Source organism: Heterodontus francisci, chromosome 24 (genome assembly GCF_036365525.1).
Source record: "Heterodontus francisci isolate sHetFra1 chromosome 24, sHetFra1.hap1, whole genome shotgun sequence".
In the NCBI taxonomy this organism is placed as follows: Eukaryota; Metazoa; Chordata; class Chondrichthyes; order Heterodontiformes; family Heterodontidae; genus Heterodontus; species Heterodontus francisci.
In genome coordinates, this window is record NC_090394.1 from 65,035,467 (window position 1) to 65,057,900 (window position 22,434).

The 22,434-nt window shown below is 39.8% G+C and overlaps 1 protein-coding gene across 6 annotated transcripts in view; it reads right to left on the reverse strand.

Moving 5' to 3' along the window:
* The window catches only part of zc3h7a (zinc finger CCCH-type containing 7A), a 122,259-nt gene that overhangs the window by 19,489 nt on the left and 80,336 nt on the right, over positions 1-22,434 (reverse strand). For all 6 annotated transcript variants that reach the window (XM_068056425.1, XM_068056424.1, XM_068056423.1 and 3 more), the window contains exons 10-16: positions 19,077-19,308; positions 16,823-16,887; positions 11,596-11,779; positions 9,257-9,418; positions 4,193-4,398; positions 3,046-3,146; positions 2,470-2,651 (exon numbers count right to left, since the gene is read on the reverse strand). In XM_068056425.1, the coding sequence (XP_067912526.1) occupies positions 2,470-2,651; positions 3,046-3,146; positions 4,193-4,398; positions 9,257-9,418; positions 11,596-11,779; positions 16,823-16,887; positions 19,077-19,308 (1,132 nt within the window). The remainder of the gene's footprint in view (positions 1-2,469; positions 2,652-3,045; positions 3,147-4,192; positions 4,399-9,256; positions 9,419-11,595; positions 11,780-16,822; positions 16,888-19,076; positions 19,309-22,434) is intronic.

Here is a 22,434-nt window from a genome sequence, read left to right on the forward strand (position 1 = left end):
CCCTCAAACCAAATGTAGCTCTCTTACATTCCCAAAATAATCCTGAGTGTTGTTCATCCATCTGTTTGCCCCACAAGTCCCTGCACAACGATTTTAACTGTGTTATTGTAAGAGGTTGATGGCAAGGATGAGCAGAAAGAGAAAATATAATTCTTTTCACCAGCGAAACACTTCTAAACTATCTGGCTTACAGCCTCAAGAGGATATACATCACAAAAATTCAGCGGAATGGGCCATCAGCCAGCACAGTGAATATGGACTTGGCTAAATAAAACAAACTTGACAAACTCCAGATTCAGACAGTAGAGGTTTGGTTCTGAGGTAAATGGAAAATAAAAATAGTCAGATAATAAAAGCAAAATACTGCGGATGCTGGAAATCTGAAACAAAAACAAGAAATGCTGGAATCACTCAGCAGGTCTGGCAGCATCTGTGGAAAGAGAAGCAGAGTTAACGTTTCAGGTCAGTGACCCTTCTTCGGAACTGTTCCGAAGAAGGGTCACTGACCCGAAACGTTAACTCTGCTTCTCTTTCCACAGATGCTGCCAGACCTGCTGAGTGATTCCAGCATTTCTTGTTTTTGTTGTGATAAAAATAGTCAGAATGGATGCTGAACTTTTGCCAGGCTGAACTACACACGGTGAATGAATTGGCCTATTATTCCAAATTTGTTGCATCCTTATTTCAGTTAAATAACCTCTGTGGAATACTGTTACAGCTTCCATTTAAAAAATTTTTTTTGAGGACTTGTGGCATGCCATGGCATTGCCCATCTTAGCCAACACTGAGTGGCACAGCATGACATCAAGATCCTACCAGCTGTGTCAATTGCCCGCACCATCCATATAACCCAGGTGCTCCTACCCTTTCTGGCACCCTCCCCACACACAGGGTGACTAGAGTGCTATGGCTCCTTCACAAACTCGAATAAACGCAGATCATACACTGTTTACAGAAAGAAGGTACACAGTACCTCCCTTCATGCCTGCAGAGCTTTCCCTCCCTCCCAGTATGCAGAGCAAAACCCCTGAGCATCCCCCCCCCACCTCCTAGTATGCAGGGTGGAATCCCTGTAATCTCTCTCTCTCTCCCCCCCCCCCCCCCCACTTTTAAGAATGCAGAGTGAGACCCCTGTGTATTTCCCCCCACCTTCGTCCTCCCTTCCAGTATGCAGGGTGGGACCCCGTAATCCCCCCTCCCTCCTCCCTTTAAGAATGCAGAGTAAGACCCCTGAAAAGGAACTTACCTTCTGCCACGAAACCCTCTGCCTCTGAGGACCCACCGGCTTTTCAAATCGTGAATGGGACGACATGTGACAGCCGCCCGTTCAGCGAAAAATCCGGAGGTGTCCATGGAGAGGCGGCGGGCTGCATAATCTGCAGAGGTAAGTACTGTTTAACATACTGCAATTGGGGTGCCGCCGTGGCGGGGGGGGGGGGGGGGGGGGGCGGTCCCCAGCGAGGTCTTCCCGCCGCCGGTAATTTGCGGCAGGCCCTTCTCGGCATTGCAAGTCGAGGCGGGCCTCTCCCTGCAGAATTTTACCATCCCCTCCGCCATGATCCACAGCGTCGAGGGCCGGTAAAATTCAGCCCGCAGTGCAGGAAAGCTAAAATCCCTAGTGTTGCATCTCTCCAGGAGAAGGTGGATAAACCTGCCAAATTAACTCTCAATGCCGCCTGAAAAGAACTGCTTTAGAAAAGATCTCAGTGACCCGTCACTGTATACCTGAATACCAGCCCAAAAGAGCAACTGACTTCCTTCCATTTCTTTTCCTTCAAGAATTAGCAAGTATTTGGCCAAAGTATTCTTTTCATAACAGATCTCTACAGAGAGTATGTGTGTTTTTTTTGTGCGCGTGGGCGAATTTAAAAAGGGAACTTTCATATTTCAATCTGTGTTAATGCTTTGCTTCATTATTGGATAAGTCTGGTTTGATGATAAACTGATCATTTTGTTGTTTATTGAAGAAACCTGGTTGGTGTATTTTATTCTGGGATAAAACAGTGGCGCAGTGGTTAGCACCGCAGCCTCACAGCTCCAGCGACCCGGGTTCAATTCTGGGTACTGCCTGTGCGGAGTTTGCAAGTTCTCCCTGTGACCGCGTGGGTTTTTGCCGGGTGCTCCAGTTTCCTCTCACAGCCAAAGACTTGCAGGTTGATAGGTAAATTGGCCATTATAAAAATTGCCCCTAGTATAGGTAGGTGGTAGGGGAATTGAGGGAAGGTGGGGATGTGGTAGAATATGGGATTAATGTAGGATTAGTATAAATGGGTGGTTGATGGTCGGCACAGACTCGGTGGGCCGAAGGGTCTGTTTCAGTGCTGTATCTCTAAATAAATAAAAGAGCACAGTATATGATTGACCGACTCGGTAACTGGGTAAACATTTTAAAAATATATGTTGTGACCTGCGGAGAAGTGGGACTACACAGAAACAAAAAATGAAAAACGCCCGTGTTATGGGACCTACGTGTGTCGCGTTGCATCATCCAGACTTTCAGTTCTATCAGACTGTGTGCATAGAAACACTCATCTTCTCTATTACAACCAAAGCGCACTTCATGGCGGCAGAGATCAAGTAGTCTGGTACTGTCAAAAGGTCGGATTTTAGAGTATTTCACTGTTGTCTCTCGAAGGATGTGAACGAGGCACCTATTTTAAAAAAAAATCAGGTAATTGGAATCTGTATAGAAGCTTTGTTATACTCTTAGAAACTGGTTCTGGCATTTAAAGCAATATTTGCCTACAAATCCCACTGTTCACTTATTAAAATAAGTTACACAGACATTGTTAATCACTTTTCACTATGTATCCCAAAACATAATGTATTTAATGCATTGCCAGTTAACTCCAAATAAAAAGAAACTGATACATTTTTGGCAAGATATGGGGTTGCATGTTATGGGAATAAATATAATCAAATATTCCATGGATGAAGAACACATCAGTTCTCAACAGCAAACAAAGAATACATCCAAAGTCTTGTAAGTCCAAAAAGATGGGTTTGTTCCAGCTGTATTAATGTATTAGTACTGAATATACTTACTTGTTCTGCTCAAATAAATGCTTGGCATCTGGATTGGAACAGTAGGATTGGTTATCCTTATTGTTTTTGTGTATCATTCTGGGCTTGTTATCAAAACATATCTGAAATAAATTAACACATGATAGATGGTTCCATAATTAATATTGATCTGGGAACTCATCTTGTAGTGCAAAACAAAAATAGAATTAAAATATTTTTTAGTTTTGATTTTTTTTAAATGGTATCCTGATTATGACAATGAGCTTGGTTTCTGAGCAGCTGTTTTTGCACTTGTACATTTTGAAACTCTTAGTAATTTTGCAGCTTGCAATAATGTCCAATTTATGTCCCTAAAACTGCCTTAGCTAAGATCAATATAAATGGTGGGGCCTTACCAGTCTGTAGAGCTCAGTGTCACACCACAGGGTACCTCAAGGGACCTAGATATTCAGAAACCATATCTGACCATTCCATTTACCCCTTCCCCAAGAAAAAGGCAACAAATATCAGAGAAATGTGATGTTATTTACTTCACCATCTTCAATTTTAATAGGTGTTTGAGTAGAGCCCATTACATATGCTCAGCTACAGTAATCTCATTATTTCTGGTTACTGATCATGTGTGTCAGCTATCAAACCCAACGGAGACTTAGGAATGTAGAAGAGATTGCAGGAAAAGCCGTGAACTGTTTGAGCAGCTCCATGCCAATTATTTATACAGCTCAACTTCTCAGCTGTTTCAAAGCTTATTTCTCAAGTATGCACCAGTCACTTTCAAAAACACTGCTGGAAGACGAACAATCAGTAGCAGGGGAAATGTGCTGCAACACTTTTATTTCCATAGTGAAGAACTAAATAAATGCACATACTAGACAGCAAAGGAAACAAAAGAAAAAGCAACAGTTTCCACAAACATCAAAGATTCACAAAAGGACTCATTATTTTCCTACTCTGCCCAAGTTAGAAAATCAAAAGCCTTCCCACTGGATTCCCTTTCATTAAAATGCTTTTTGGTGAAAATATTTCTTTCCTCTTTTTCCCACCCCAACACCTCCTCCCCAACCCCCGCATGTTAGATCCTTTTCCTCCCTCCATGCATGGTGCCTGCAGCAATGTGCCAGATAAGATAATGGTGTGATTAATTAAAAATAAAATATATCTAACTTACCTCACAGAGAAACATAAATATGCCATGATGTTCCTGTAGAATTTTGGCTACAGTTAAATTAACCTTCCTGTTACTTCCAAAAGGATCAAACAACAGCTCACGACTAAATGCTCCTTTGCGTTCCAGGGACCATACATCTATCTCTTCTTGGCAATATGCAAATGTGCAGTGACCAGGGTACCTACATTCGTCTCCTGCAGCAACATCTAAAAATGAAACCAAATGTCTTAAAACTTCTAACCATAAATGCAAAACATGGCTTTTTTGCAGTCCAAATTAGAGCTTGAACCCCAATACGAAGCAAAATATAAATGCCACGTGTTTTGATGAGATATAAGTAAGTGAATATATCGGTCAACTTTAACTCAATTCACAACAGAATTTGTTGACCAAGGCACCATTTACTGGCTAAAATTTCTAGATTTCATCTGGGCTCAAAGCCTAGGATTGGCTCGCAGCCTGGTTTAGTAAAAGATATTACACTGCTATAAAGATTAAAATTCTTGATCTTCAAGGCAGTGATCGGTTAAGTTGCTATACAGAAATACACTAATGCAGAGATCAAAGTGCAACATTAACTTTAAACTATCCTATTTGGATGAAAGCAGCATACATGTGTGTACTCAAAAAGAGGTTAAAGTCAAACAACTTCACACTTTGTTATTAATTGTGCTAAAACGCAACAAAAAGAATCTAATATACATTCACCAATTTGGCATCAGAGCAAACTGGTCAACTATGATTGCTATCCAGTGAAGCATGTCAGAAAAGGCACCTGCATGGATGTTGGACAAGGACCAAAAAAGTGGTAAATGGAATTCAACCTGGAGAAGTGTGAGGTGATGCATTTGGTCAAACAAGACAAAGGAATACACAATAAACGGGAGGATACGGAGAGGTGTAGAGGAAATGAGGGACCTTGGGAGTGCAAGTTCACAGATCCCTGAAGGTAGCAGGACAGGTTGATAAAGGTGTAAAGAAGGCATATGGAATATAAGAGCAGCGAGGTTATGCTGGAGCTATATAAAACACTAGTCAGGCCACAACTTGAGTACTGCATGCAGTTCTGTCACCTCATTACAGAAAGGATGTAATCACACTAAAGAGGGTACAGGGCAGATTTACGAGGATGTTGCCAAGATTGGAAAATTGCAGCAAGGAGGAAAGATTGGATAGGCTGGGGTTCACAGAATCGGTACAGTGCAGAAGGTGGTCATTCGGCCAATCGTGTCCGCAATAGCTCTCTGAAAGAGCAATTCCCTCAATTCCATTCTCCCGCCTTCTCCCTGTAACCCTGCACATTCTTCCTTTTCATATAACTATCTAATTCCCTTTTGAATGTTTCAACTGAACCTGCCTCCACCACATTCTCAGGCATCGCATTCCAGACCATAACCACTCACTGCGTGAAAAAGTTTTTCCTCATGTCACTTTTACTTCTCTTACCAAATACCTTTCCTTGGAACAGAGGAGGCTGAGGAGAGATTTGACTGAGGTGTACAATGAGGAGCCTGGATAAAGTGAATGTGAATGACCTATTTCACTTAGTGACTAGGGTGCATAGATTTAAAGCAATTGGTAGAAGGAAGGATTAGAGGGGAGATGAGGAAAAATTCACCCAGAGGGTGGTAGCAGTCTGGAACTCACTGCCTGAAAGGGTAGTATAGGCAGAAACCCTCAAATCATTTAAAAGGTGTCTGGATATGCACCTGAAGACCCATAACCTCCAGGGATACGGACCAAGTGCTGGAAAATGGGATTAGGCTGGATGACTGATTTTTCAGTAGGCACAGACACACCAGGTAGAGTGGCCTCCTTCTGTGCAGTGAATCTTTCTACATTTTCTAAGTATTCTAAATATCTGAAGAGGGGAATGTGCAGGGATGTGGGGAGGGGACAGGGGAGTGGCAGTACATAAATTGCTCTTTAGGAGGGCCAGTACAGACATGATGGGTTGAAAGGCCTTCTTCTGTGCTGTAACGATTCTATGACCAGGACATGCATCTGTTTATATAGTCTCCAACACAGATAAGAGTGTTGAGATACACCACACAGGTTTGAAGAAAAACAGACACAAACAAAAAACAATTCAGGAGAGTGACCTAAAGATTAGTCAAAAAGGTGGGTTTTAAGGAGGGTTGTAACTGAAGTAGGAGATGGGGAGGAGGAAGTGTTTGGTAAGGGAATTCCAGAGAATAGTACCTAGGCAACTGATGACACAGCTACCAAATGGACAAGATCACAAGATGATTGAAAGCTGTGAGAAAACCCTCTTGTCATAGCCATTATCATACGAATAATGCATGTCCAGTCGTAAAGTATTTTTGCTCTGATTGGCAGGTTGCAGAGAATATCCATCACATCCCTGAACTTAGTATAATTCAAAGTCAATCAGACCACTTGACTGCTTGAGGCTGGCCAAGTCAAATGAATGCCATAGAATCCATCCTCTCAAAGATGTAAGCAGTCTGTTGACCCTCCATATGATCAAACAACATCACAAAAGTAGGTGGCGCTCAGTCCAGAACTCAGCATTTGTACTAGAAATACAAAAGCTGCAACAGCTGCCATTTGAAATCCTGTAGGAACTTAAAATAAAAATATGTAAAGGATACAGGCAACAAAGCTTCGTATACTAATTCTCCTGCCTGCAATATTTGCTTTCTGAGCGTATCTTCCTTTATCCATAACCTGTATCCTGTATATCATGAGCATCCCCTTTGTTACAGTACACTAACAGACTATGATCATCAGTAGGTCCCACATGAATTAGAATTTATTCAAGCAATGTGTTAATTATAACTAATTATTGCCATTTGGTAGAATAAGCTGTTCAACAGCTGCTCAGTGAAAACTCCTGTGAGGCTGGTATCAAATCTAAGAATAATAAAACTGATAAACTCTTCCTATTGCTGGGTAGCTAGATACAACAAGCAATTGACTTTGCTGCTAATGATATTTTCATGCTTCTGGAGTTCCAATTTTGATGTTGTTTGGCTAGGAATGTTTAATCAGCTGCCAAGTATTCTACTTAATGTAGAAAGGCAACCCACCCCAACAAAACTGTACTACCTGTGGATGTTCACATTGCATTGAGGATAGCCACAGAGATCACAGTTGAAACACACGAGCATTGTTAGCTGAAGGGAATCAAACAGCATTAGTGGATCAATAAGATACACAAGTCCCTTCTTGGGATCACACAGATGCAATAACCATCTGAACAACAGAATGCCTAACCACCTCCCTATAACATTCAATGGAATTACCATCACCCGGTTATATACCCATTAACATCCCGAGAGTCCCCACTGGCTAGACACCCAACTGGACCGGCCACATAAATCGTGTGGCTACTAGAGCAGATCAGAGGCTCAATATTCCATACCTTCCCAAAGCCTCCCCACCATCTACAAGCCACTTGTCTGGAGTGTAACAGAATATTCTACACTTGCTTGGAAGGGTACAACTACAACACTTGAAGTTCAACACCATCCACCACCAGCACACCTTGACTGCAATACCATCTACAGGATACACTGCAGCAACTCGCCAAGGCTTATTCAGCAACACCTCTCAAATCTAGAATGGCAAGAGCCGCAGTTGCGTGGTAAAAGCATATCCAAGTTCTCGTGCAAATGAGACACCTTCTGAACATGGGCATATGTAATTGTTCCTATATCATTGTTGTCCCAGAATCCTAAAAATCCTCTTCTTAACAACATTGTGGGAGCACCTTCATCACACTAAGTGCAGCAGTTCAAGCAGAAGATCAAACAACATCTTAAGAACAAGTAGGGGCTGAATTCTATTCTCCCGCTGCCGGGAACGGCGGTGGGCGACAAAATGGCAGCCTGCACATTGTCATGATCCAGCGTGCGGCAGCCCATCTGCATACGCTGGGCGGCCCAACCTCTCCTCCCCAATCACATGGTGGAGGTGGGCTCTGCAACTACGACAACCTTGTCATTTTTAAAGGGCTGCCAGCGCCTGCACAGTTGAAGCTCATACCCTTTACCCCCCTCCCCCACAAAAACACTGTAAATCCATTTTTGGCCCATTTCCCCCCCCCCCCCACCTCACAATACAAAGTAAATAAATGGCTGCCATGTTCCTCCACGCCCTCAAAACACTTACATTTAAGATGTGACCTACCCCCCGCAACTGTACAAAATGCAGAGGTCACCCCTCCTCCCCCACATCAAACATGCAGATTTGACCTTCCCCCCCCCCCCCACCCCCCACCACCACCCCTGCACCCCCCAACACTACACATGTAGATTTGACCACCCCCCCCCATTACTCTAAAAATCCCAAGTTATCCACATCCCCATCTCGGTGGTACCAGCTTTCCCTGAAGTGAAGGGGCATGAGTGCCAGCCGCCACATGGAAGATCGCAGACAGCCGGCAAGATCACAGTGAAAGGTATGTTAATTTATTCATTTCCTTTATTTAAATATCTGAAGCATGGTTCTGTCACCGAGCGGCAGGTGGGCCGCTATGGAGCCTTGCTGCCACCGGGAAGATTAGGCTTGGCAATCCCGGCATCGGGCTCCGTGGCGTGCCGCTGCCGGTGCAATCCTCTGGTGCGCCCCCCTGGAGCCCGTGTCGGGAGCTCAACAAAAACCCGGCCCAGGGATGGGAAATCAATGCTAGACTTGCTAGTGACACTTCCATCCCTAAAGTAGTGATGCTTCCAACCCTAAAATTAATTTTGAAAAGTCTTACTACATAGTCACATTTCCTGCTGTACTTATTGGGGAGTTAACAACTTGTATGAAAATAACAGCAACTTTTATTAATATAGGTTCTGTAAGTATTTAGTTTGACAGCAGTTCAATTGGCACGGGAAGGTGTGTTAGCATGCTCAAATGAGAGAGGCGGCCAATAGACAATTGATATTTTAGTGCACCAGAACTGCTATCTGAGAAAGCACCAACAATCCTTATATCACCTACAATAAGTGAACTTCCTTTCACTAAAACTAAAATTACCTGTTCTAAAAGTTATATAGTAATTCTCCACAATTAGTTATAGGATATTCACTCCCTTTATCGTCTTACCTTTACATATGTAATATGGTCCCACATACTGATTCTTTGTTGGTCTAGGTCGTATCTTCTTCCAGGACCTATCATCGGAGTGCTTCAATCGACCAATTAAAATATCCTTCTTACACTTATGTTCCATATCTTTGTTGCAGGTGTAGGTCAATCCTTTGGGATCTAAAAACAGTAGAATTATAAATAAATGCCTTCAAAACTGTTACCTCCCATGAGAAAACCTTGCAGCATGGTAATACCAGTTTCTTATTCTGTGGTTGCAGAAACCACTCTGTCTATATTGCACAGCAGTTCCAAAGCAACTGGCTCCACTTTAAAACTTCACCTTCAAAAATTAACATTTGCACAGTTATTTCAAAGTTGAAAAGTAACCTTTTAGCAAATGCAATACCGTTCTCAAAAAGCATGCATTGTGTATATGTTGCTGGATGTGGCCCATTGGTCAGATGTCCTAGCAAAACCATCTCGATTATTTACTATATCCTTAGTAGCAATAGTGCTACTAAATTTGCACTGCTGTTTAGCCACAGATAGTGGAGCTCCTGTTACATGGCAAACTGGCAACCTGAGCGCAGCATTAGGCCACCATATCAGGCACAAAGATGGTTAAAATTTGAAATACAAATTGAAAATATTTAAGTTAGGTTGTACCTTACTCAAAGTGTCAAGTAAACCTTTTCACACTTTTGTCACCAATCACCATCTGATAAATGCCATGAGCAGCATCATTAGACCCTGAGCATGTAATAGAAGAAAACCCATTTGATGCAAAATTAACATTTTGATTTCTAATTATTCAAAAGGCTATAGGATAATGTATTAACAGATGTACTTTGGATTTTCTTAGCACGTAATAGGCTTTATTGACTGTATCCATTAGTCATTTTAAATTTATCTTACAATATTTCTATTATCTCTCACTTTCATCATTTTTACAGTTAAGACTTCCAATGATTGCTTTTCAAAAGGAAAGCTTAGTTTCTACCTCTCCTGTGTTTCTGTGCATCAGTTATACTATTACATCAGCTATTGGGGAGGCGGAGGGTGGCGTGGATATGATACTAAAGAGCCTTAACTTGCTGGAATTTGGTGAGCCGCTACTCTCCAATGTTAGACATCTTGTGAAACTACAGCACGTACTCTTGTGATTTTTAAAAAAATCATACAATGTTAATTAGTTTTGGTCCAAAATACACGTGTTAATGCGTTAGCCTTTTGATGAACTATGATACTTAGGAATCAAAATGGTGTTAAAATTTATTTAAGGCTTTGGAACAAATGGTTTTGAGCACTTTCCAAAAAATTACTCAACAATGGTAAAAACAAGCAAGCAACTTTCTAATGATCAATTAATCTGAGAAGGACACAGAAAACAACATTTTTGCCACAGGGTTGAGTAACAAACTTGATTATAAGGAGGGATCATTACTTATGTGCAGAAATGTTACTTGTGTCACTGGTTTAAAAAAAAAAGTCAGAATGTTTGGCATCAGATAAAGAAAGTTGCTAAGATGTAAATCCAAAAAACTGTGCTAATAAACCATATAAGTGAATTAACATACATAATCAAAGCTATCCACTATTTCAGAGAGGACACACTTTTTTAAAAAATAGGAAGAAATGACATGTGCTTGATGCCCCACTATTAAAGCATCTTTTCCCAATGATGTAGCCATCAAAAAAGGCACAAATACAGGCTGCCTGTCAGACTCCATTTGGAGCAGGGCCAACAAACAAAACATGTCAAAGACAAAAAGAAATGGGGTAGACATAGGGTGTGATCTATAAGCCAATGTTTATTTTGCCTGGCCTCTTCAAGAACTATTATTTGAGAGAAATCTTAGTCATATTCTTTGCTCTTCATGTACAAGAACAGCTACAATGGAATAACTTTTTCATGGTCATGGTTCAGTAATCTTCAACCTTGCCATGAGATCTCATCTAAAAGCATCACTGCAGGAAAAAAAAAATTGGAGATCAGCAACTTCTTTATTAGCTACACATGGAGTTTCGAAGTTATGACTGTCATCATAACTCACTCAAGTACCTAACTATAATATGAAATCACTCATCTCAAATTAAGACTGCAGAAATGCAAAAAAAAGTTAACAACTCCACTGTTTCCAGGGAGACATTCCCCAAATGAAATCCAATGAGGATACATGGCTGAATGCATTGGGTCTTACAAAACTCAAGTTTGCTGACAGAGCAATTACGTTATAGAGTTTATTGTTCAAATATATGTGGAGGCACATGAACAGATTAAGTACTTCACTTACAGTAATAATTTCAGTAAGATGAAAGATTTGAAGAACATAACCAACATATATCTTTCTCACCTATTTTAAAGCATAAAAGACAGGCCTGCTTAAATTCATGCGTGTCCGACAGTGGATTTCTACCTAGTGTTTGTGTGGATAATTCATTCGCTCCCATTTCTGTTCCTCTTGAAAAGCCACTTCCATTTTGACCTATAACTCCTATATTGCTGTTACCACTAAACAGACTGCTTGTACTATTTAGCTGCAGGAAAAATAAACACAGAAAATGTTTACGCAAGTGTTTTCTTACTTCTGTACTGAAAATTGAAATCAGAAAATCATTATAATACCATTAATGATCAGATTCTGAATTTTTAACCTTGATGTGTGAGATACATTTTACTATGCCGGTATGGGGATTTCAGGCAGCAGATGAGATGCATTGTTGTATTTTTTTAAATTATAAACTAAAAGTCTTACTCTCAATTTTTGTTTTTTTTGGGAAAAAAAACAAGCTTGGTGAATTACGATAATTAGACTTCAATTGTATTCAATTATCCATTAAAAAAATCCTCAAAAACTAGAAATCTTCCCTCAAATAATTTCAGAGTATCATTGTTTGAGATATAATTAGCTATAATTTGCATTATATAGAAACATACTTTCCACTACAGTTCCAGTCTAATTATTCATTACTCTTTCTAAAGGAAAAATCTCATTTAAAGGTTTTTTACGTGGTGTCAGAGTATCATAAATGACATGTCAGGAGTTAGCTGTTGATAGAACTGATAAATTGTCTTGTAAATCTGTGTTTTAGTTCTCCTAAAAAGTTCAGGATTTCAGTTTTCAGTAGAGTATTGACTAAATTTTACTTTATCCCAATCAATCCACGACCTTTTGTCAGAAATGAATGGCTTATTCATTTTTAAAACATATTCAGCTTCCTCTCCTCCTCTCCATTTACTTAAAACTTGTACAAAACATTTCAGGGCAAAGAAAAAATATGGTGATAATATAAAATGTACTTCAACTTAATACATAAATATCGCTAAGGTGAACACTTTGCATGATATTTGCATTCTGATTAATCTAAAAAGAGGAAGTGTAGTAATAATTATTTATCTGGAAACTACTGTAAATAGCACTGTTAACCAATATAAGTTGAACATAATATTCCACCTAACAATCTGTATCAGCAATCAATAAAGCTAGAAAAGTTTGTTCTATTTTCTAGTTAAAATAAATAAAAATTGAATTACTTTTATGTTATTCTTTATTTCGAAAGTAAGTGTTCATTTGGAGAGAAAAGGAAATATAGCACAAATATTTTCAAACAAGGAAAAACAATGGATATGTGCAACACTACCACCAAAAAATGGTCAGGTCCCTCTTTTGGAGAACATACAGAAAACCATGCATCATTACAAAGCTTTTTCCTGCTTGTGGGGTTCTGGGCTATCTATTTCTGGACATTTTGGGGGCACCACTAATAGTGTTACTTATTTGGCAGATTACAAGAATAGACTCCAGATCAAGGCTGGCAAACTCATCTCCGAAGGAAAGTCAGAGATCAAAGGCAGCGCAAACAAACGCTTATTTGGCTTTATCTTCTGGAGGACAGCATATTTTTTTGCTCCCACTCTTTTCTGGCAATTCTACCCAGCTCCCCCTGCCCCAACTCCACCACTCCACTTCCCTAAAGGTACTGACATCCTTCTGGGGTACTGCCCAGCAGTGCCTTATTCCACTGTCAGCATTCCACTGCAGGGGCATCATAATCAAGCCTAATCCCAACCTCATCCTCTGATCACAGACATGGTCTTCCTTCAAAGGAAGACCAATAACAGGAACCCCAGTCAATTTTTCTTTTCGTAATTATGGCACTGCTTCCCTTCTTCCCTCCATCGCCCTGCTAGCCTGTCTCCAACCTAACTCCCGTTCCATTCTTGGTCACCTTGTCACATTTTCCAACTTCGTTCTTGAGCTCCTCTTCCTCATTTATTTTTCAACTCAAGACACATTCCACCCTTCCTACCCTGAATTTGAGCCTTACATTTCCTTCAGCTATACAGACCACTTAATCCCTGCCCCACGGCCAATCTCATCCTCCATGTTTTTTCAACTGCATCAGCAGTTTAAAATTTTGCTACCAGGTGCCTCTACTGTCCCGACCTGAAGGGTCATGACCCTATCTTCCATTTTTTGCCATTTAAAACTTTTCCTGTTTCCTTAGTTGCCCCATATCTTGACCCTCTTCAATCTTCACTGCTTTCAGTAGCACGACGTTTTGGAACTGCTATGAATGGCTAGAATATGTGCCGAGTCAGCAGCCACTCAGCCCTGACCCAACTGCCGGAGTGAGAGATCAAGGGCTTGATGAACTTACTGATAGCAACACAACAGGAGATCTAGTGAATAAATAAAATTGAAGCAATTTATGAAAGGCACTACAACAAACTTGGCATAAAAACAAAGAAAATTTGTACTAAAAAAACTAGTTCATCTTCTTTACCAATGCTCATGGACATAATTTTTAAAGGTTTCACTGTTTTCATCTTTTTCACTGTATGCCTCTCAGTTTTTAATGCTGCCACTTTATTGGTTCCTCAGTCTCTCTTTTTATGCAAATCCTTTCTCATCTATCTCCTCTCTTTTGTATGTTTTATTCTGTTCTCATCTTGAAGTGTGCACACATGCATGTTTCTCTCTTTCCAGCACTCTGCCTCTCACACACTTTCATTTTTCTTCTCTGCATATCTGTCTCCTTTTTTCTCGTCTGTCTCACACTGAACTTTTCCCGGTCACCTACCAGAGATGAGGAGGCAGACTTGATGATGTAAATTTGTGACAGGTGCAAAGAAAAAAAGAAATTGCATTTATATAGCACTTTCACATCCTCAGGACGCCTCAATGTGTTGCCTAGAATCATAGAGTTTTGCAGCACAGAAAGTAGCCATTTGGCCCACTGTTCATGTCCCTGCTCTCTGAAGAGCTATTAGTCCCAACCCTATGCCTTTGCTCCAAATCTTTTTAATATATTTATTTTTACAAATATATTAAGAACTATTATGGATTCTGCATCCACTGGTGATATATTCCATGTCCCAAAACAATCTGCATAAAAATAATTTCACCTAATCTCTCTTTTTTGGGGGGGGGGGGGGGGGGGCAAGTAATCTTAAAATTACAGCTTCTAGTTACCAGTGACAATGCTGACTATTTACTTCGTCAAAACCCTTCATTGACCTGGACTTTGCAGTGGTAATGACAGTGAAACTGTCAGCGTTCGCCACCATTACTCCACTGAAACTGACAGCAACATTGGAAGTCTGCATATGCGTGGAATAATGTGGAAATCCAGGAGTTGCTGTCAGTGATTCTACACTCCTCCTGAGGGTGTGCCCTTGGGGTGCCCCAGAGGTCCTATAACATGATTAGTGATTCTTATGCGTTTTATCAATCAGAAAAGTTTTGAGCCAGTTTAATTGGTGAGATAAAGCAGAAAAATACAAGAACTGCATATACTTAATCTGTAATTAATTAGTAATCCCTATGCAATCCATGAATTGATGAGAAACTCAAAGTGTCCGTTGTCAGTCTTGCTGTAAAAACCCTTGAAAAAGTTACATCTTGTTGAATGAGGTGTAACTGCGTTTTAACGGCATACTAACTTCATAATTACTGCTAAACACCCTCATTAGCCTGGAAAAGCTAATTTTATATTTGTGGAATGTTGATATTCTCCATTATGATAAAATTCTACATATTTTTAAAATAGCAACTTTTAAAGTTTGTTTATATTGACATTTTACCTTCCAAATCCAATCATAACCATTTATTTCACTATCTGGAAGTTGAAATTAAAAGTGAAGGATAAAGTGTTTTGAACTTCCTGGTTTGTTGCATGTGAGAATACTTAAGCATGACTGGCTACTTGCCCTGCTTGCTGACATTATTGCTGCTGCACACCTGGAGGTCCTCTTGACTTGGCGCCAGATTTAAACTGCCATCGGGAAAGGGGAGGTCTGTGCCAGAGATCACTGGATCTTTGTGTGGAGGAATTTTTTTTTTGAGATTAGTGGTGAGCGCTTTTGCTTCACCACTGACCACAAAATCTAGCCCAATGTATCTCCTCTCTGCACCAATTAAAAAAGCTCAAGTTTCTCTACTGTGTCTTCACTAAAGATTCATTCCTGGTACCATTTAAGTGAATTTCTTCTGTACCCTTTCTGTGACCATGACATCCATCTTAAAGTTGGGAGCAAAACTGGACAATTATTCTCCAAGTAGCCTTACCAATGGTTTGTATAGGCTCACCATTACGTCTTTGCTTTTGCACTCTATGACTCCATTTATAAAACCAAGAATCATTTTTTTTTAAGTTATCAGCTTGACCTTCCACTTTTAAAGATCAGAATACCCAAGTTTTTTAGTTCATCTACTCCTTTTAAAGTTTTTAAGCACTTAAAGCACCTTTTTTTCACCCCAAAATGTACTGTCCAATTTTTCTACATTAGTTTCCTTTGACATTTATTTGTCAAATTTATTAATCTGTCTATGCCCTCAAAGTTAGTCCTTCAGTTAACCATTTTTGTGTTGTCTACAAATTTTGTGTAAAATCTTTTACTGTTTGCCTTTGTGAACTGCCAGACCTTCTTTACACCTTCACTTTCCTTTCTAAACTTTGTTGCTTCCCCTCTTGATTTCATATATTCTACTTAATTTTCTTTTGTTATTAGACCTAGATTTGCCATGTGCTTCTTTTCAAGTCTGAATTTACTGTGAAATATTCTATTCATTCAAGGATCTCCAGTTTTTGCTGCATCCCTTTTACTTCTTGCGTTTATTTTGTAATCAATTTTATTTTTATGGTTGGATGGAGGGGGGGGCGCCATGGCAACTGTATCAGAGAACATGTTACTTCTATAATATGATTAATGATGATTCTTCTGCATTTTATCAATCAGAAAAGCTTTCTGTCAATTTAACTGGTGAGGTAATCAAAGCAGAAAAACACAAGAAATGAGCATACTTAATCAGGAAGTAGTAACAAGATGGTCATTACAGACAGGCATGAAAGTTTTAACATACAGTAAAATATCTTTTTATTAGACTAGAATCCAACAATTAAATTCTTTTCAGTTCTTTTCCTTCTCCTCCCTGACTCATCAGCTGAATTTCCCTGACAATACTTTTAAAAATAGATGTGATGTTTAGCTGATCCTTTGCTCTTTCTAAACTACTGACTCTCAACATGTGTTAGCATATACCTTATAAAATTAGCGTGAATTACACATTTACTCACAGGCAGATAAGAAGTGGTACTATGTCCTTGTACTCCAGCTCCAACTCCGAGACCTGGAGGTTTTGCTTCCAAAGAGAAAAGTATGATAACGTGTGAAAATACTGATGTGTTAATATGTTCAGTCTGCCCCACACTCAAATACTGATTTCAGCAGTGTGCAGAAACATGAATAAAACAAAAGTTAACTTACTATCTAGTATAGCAAGTGACTATCCTCAACTCCTTGTTTAAATAGCATTTACACTTAATCTCAACAAATATAAGGGACTTAAAGTTGGGGGGGGGGGGGGGGGAGCGTATGGTGATAACCTTTGTTCCAAATATTCCCTCTTTTCATGGAGAAAAATTGAAAGGAATCTTACCAAGAATTTCCTTGATTATTTTTCAATAAATTAATTTTTCTCAAAGATTTTGAGACCACAAAGCTGGGCATCACTCTTTGTCAAGCTGCTCCTCTGATGCCAATTATAGAGAACACCCCCAAAATGTCTACATTGTAAATATTGGATTTCAGGCCAGCTGGGAGGTTGCTGTGAAGCTGACCAAACTAGGGAAACCACACTTCAGGCTGGAAATGTAAATGTTCCAAGATTGCCTCATTCCAGAGCAACCCTTAGGGGCCAGTAGGAACTCACCCATTCTTTATAAGGGAACCACTCTATTAGGAAAACTCAAGAAAATTCCTAATGCAAAAGCAAAATACTGCAGATTCTGGAAATCTGAAATAAAAACAGAAAATGCTGGAAACACTCAGCAGGTCTGGCAGCAACTGTGGAGAGAGAAACAAGAGTTAACCTTTCAGGTCAATGATCAGGGTTTTAAGCAAGTTCAGACAGGGAAAGGGCGGAGAAGGGGAAAAGAAGAAAAGGGAAGGTCTGTGATTGGGTGGAAGGCAAGAGAGATTAAATGATAAGAGGGATGATGGTCCAAGACCAAAGGATATTGCAGTAGAACAAGTATTTTGTTTCTTTACCTGTCCCATCACAATTGTCTCTTGCCTTGCCCCATCATTCCTTTTGTCATTGAATCTCTCTAGCCTTTCACCTTATCGCAGACCTTCCCTTTTGTTCTTTCCCCACCCCCACTTTCCCTGTCTGTGTATTTGCTTAAAACCTGTTCCATCTCTAACTTTTTCCACTTCTGATGAAAGGTCATTGACCTGAAACGTTAACTGTTTCTCTCTCCACAGATGCTGCTGAACCTGAGTATTTCCAGCATTTTCTACTCTTATTTTAAGGAAATTCCCACCAAGATTGCCACTTTCTTCTATAAAAGGGGATTACTTCAAACAAAAAGTGGCCCCAAGAGTTCCTTCTCTTTCAACAAGTTAGACCCTTTTAGTAGAACCTTACAGCTTAATAAAATTAATTTGCACAGACAATGTGTCTTAGGTACATGTACAGTTAAACTGCAATCCAGATATGCTCTAGTACAGGGGCATCCAACAGGTAGGCTAAGGGCCAAATATGGCCTGCAAAACACCTGCCAGCTCAGGTCTTTGAGCTTGTGCATAAACCCTACTTCAGAATCTTTTCAAAGTTCCCAAACCTGGTGGATTAGGAAAATCAACTCCCCAACTGGTTAAAATCCACCAATCACAAAGCAACCTTTCCCTGAACTCCAGGCCCAGGAACCTAACAGCTGAAGCTTCCACCTTCTAGACCACAGAGGAGGGGAGAACGAGCAGCAAAAAAATGGCATGTTAACTTGTTGTATGTAGGAGGAAGGGAGGGGCTTTGCTTTGTGTGCATGGGCTCTTCAATTTTTGGGGGCTTGCTTTTTGTATATATGGAGGGGGGCAGGAAGAGAAATCTTGCACTTGTGTGTGTAGAATGTCAAGTTATGTCTAATCTAAGGTGCTTACTTGTTTTGCCATGTTTCTGTCCCCCACCTCACCTTAACACCCACCATTCCAAAAGAATTGCTCTATTACTGTCCTTGAAAACACATTCACTTCTAGAGTCCTATGCCAAAAGCAGACTATGTAAAAACATCACCACTTGGCCAGTTCCTGATTTTAATGTGATGGTCCAGAGAGGTTGCTCTCAATGGTGAGAAGTTCCCAGCATTGAGGGAGCAAGGATACATTTTAAGTCTCATGCAAAACAACAGTATTGGAAACAAATGAGCAGATCACCTATCTGAAGTCTACAGAAAAGCCAACAGGACACAAAAATGTTTCCAATGAATAGGAAATACAAGAGTATGGAAGCATTTAACAAATTTGGCTATGTACTTGATGAACAATTCTTACCTCTCTGAGATTCCATAATAGGTAGAGAATCTAAAGAATCCATTCTGGAACCAAAAGTGTCATATGATAGCATATTCATAGGTAATGAATACACTGATGGCAGAGTCACCGGAGGAATACTACTACTTGTAACTTGGAGTGGTGGCACTAAGACAGAACTGTGACAAGGAATACTGGAAGGCATACTGGCTGGCAAGCTAGAAGAAATATTTCCTTTAAGATTCATAGGCTTCTGCAATTAAAGGAGTAAAGCAATCAGTTTTAGTCAAGGCATAAACAATTCACAAGATCAAAAAGTAGTTAAAGAACTTATATTTATATATTGCTTGATCATGTACGTCTCAAAGCACTTCACAACTAATGGATTATTTTTGAAAAATAGTCAATTATTTATGTAAATGTCACCGCCAATTCATGGCAAGCACCCATAAACTGCAAATGAACGATCAGAAAATCTATTTTTTGGTGGTGTACGTTGTGAGATGCATGTTGGACATCAGGAAAACTTCCAGTTCTTCTTCAAATAATGCCGTGGGATCTGATATATCCACTTCAGCAGGCAGACTAGGCCTTAGTTCAATATTTCAACCAAAAGACTTTCTTTCTTTCTTTTGGGCCTCCTTATCTCGAGAGACAATGGATACGCGCCTGGAGGTGGTCAGTGGTTTGTGGCACTTCCTCAGTTCTACACTGAAGTGATGGTTTTCCAGATTTGAACCCATAATCTTATGTCTCAGGAGGTAAATATACTTTAAACTTGACTATTCCAACGCACTCCTGGCTGGTCTCCCACATTCTACTCTCCATAAACTTGATGTCATCCAAAACTCTGTCACCTGTGTCTTAACTCACACCAAGTCCCATTCCCCTATCACCCCTGTGCTCGCTGACCTACATTGGCTCCCTGTTAAGCAACATCTTACTATGAAAATTCTCATCCTTGTTTTCAAATCCCTCCATGGCCTCGCCCCTCCCTATCTCTGTAATCTCATCCATCCCCACAACCCTCCAAGATACCTGCGTTCCTCTAATTCTGGTTTCTTGTGCATTCCTGATTTTAATCGCTCCATCATTGATGACCGCACCTTCAGTTGCCTAGGTCCCAAGCTTTGGAATACCCTCCCTACATCTCTCTGCCTCGCTTTCCTCCTTTAAGACACTCCTTAAAACCTACCTCTTTGACTAAGCTTTTGGTTATCTGACCCAATATTTCCTTACATGGCTCGGTGTCATACTTTGTTTTATAATGCTCCTGTAAAGTGTCTTGGAACATTTTATTACGGTAAAGACGCTATAGAAGTTGTTGTTGTTGTTACCAACTGATCAAATTAACACTATGTCTTGCAAATTCATTAGCTTCTGGCAAATAAATATACTTTTGATTACACCATACATTTTAACAATTTTAAGTTAACAGAACACCCGCCCATCCCACCGCCCCCCCCACCCCCAAAGCAAGCTTGGCCAACCAGTTTGTCGCCTACATATAATATCAAATACTGTACTCCCAGCAATGGACCAGACCCAGAACAGAAAGTAGAAACAGGTGGATTAGATCAAATTTTATCAAAGGTTCTAAAATATTACTAAATATTATAAATTACTGACCCAAAATTATTCATTGTGCAAAACAAATATTACTAATTTCACACAAATATTTAAAAAATCCTCTCCAATTTCATGTGGCATTTGATCTTCATTTTACCAACATAACTTATGTTAGATACGTTTGGTGTATCCACATTAGAGAAGTTTGAAAATCACTGCATGCCAAATCATGATATCGGATGCATTTTCCTTACAATAATGTCACCTGTATCTCATCGAGTGGTATACTGCAAAAGGACATTTTAGTAAACTTGTCTTTAGCGAGCAGGCCACAAAGAACTGTGAAGAATTATCAAAATAACCAGTCATCTCAACCACCATCAATTAAGATGACTAGTGGGTAAGGAAGATGGGGAAGATCTTGTATCGATACAAAGTTCTGTTTACAGGCAGCCTATAGTTCAATTTTTTCACCATCTCCGTTGTTTCTTTTATTGAAAAGTGGATAAAAATAAAAGTGTGTTGTGTGAAAACAGCATGCAAGAATAGAAAATGTAAGTGACAAGATGAAAATTTTCTAATTCAGAGTACCAGTGTACTGCAACATAATTCAATTTCACTGATAGAGTCTCCCATCAGGTCTGCAACAATCGAATGAAATAGAACAAAGGCTCCATTAGGACATCTAAAAAATTGCATCTTCCACTGAAAAAATTTTAATCTTTTACAAAGAGTATAATTACTCTTCATGGGAGTTCAATATGGCAATTAAATAACGTCGGCTGCACATTAATTTGGTTTTGGACACTGATGTTTGGCGTTTCCTCTGCATTGAACCCAGCAACAGATATAATCTGCATTTGCTCAGACAGACATGTGTAATTTGGGTGCCAACAACAACTACTTATATTTAGATAGTGCCTTTAACATAATAAAATGTCCCAAGGCACTTCACAAAAGAAATGTAAAGCAAAATATGACACCGAGCTCACTGTGGAAAACCAATTACACAGCTTAAAAAATTGCAGAATTATGGGCAAAAGTGAGATACTACATTATGCCAAAGTGTCCTCACTCTTACAGCCGTCCATCAAGAACTAAAAAACTGGCCCAACCCCAACTCTCAGATGCAAACATCCTCCAAATGCACTTATTTGGAAGGGTTCTTCACATTGCGACCAGATTTTCATGCAAAGCAGGAAAGTAATTGGTCTGGTGTTTTACAAAAATTTTTTTTGAAGTGTTTAAAAAAGCAATCTTCATTGAGACCTGAACTGTATTTTATGTTTCTTTTAATGCATTTTTATGTCATATTAAAAATTGAAGATTCCACGATTGCAGGTTTTTATACATACGGTGCCTGATGTGCACAGATGGTTCACGTGTGTGGCTGAAAAGCGTCAACTGATTTTTTTGACCATGTCACAATGACTCCAAAGAGGTCCTCAAATAATAACCACACGTGCATATTTCCAGTCACTGGATGGCAAACAGGAACAAAAACACTGGCCAATTTAGCTCTCTACCGCCAAGGGGTGCTGAGGCCAATTGTAGCATTCTACGCGCACAACAAATTCAAATCTGGGAGCCCGCCTGTAGTAGTATGCTCTTCTAACCACATAATGTCTGGTTTAAAAATGCTTCACAGTACTAAACAGAAGTTGCAGGCCTCAATAAACCATTTACTTGCACATCAGACCAACTGTGTTATCCTTGCAAAGTTCTGCACACCTCCAGTAGTTACAAATTATGATCGACAGGCATTTACAGCAATCACAGCTTGCCAAGTGCTATACTTTAAAGAGATGTA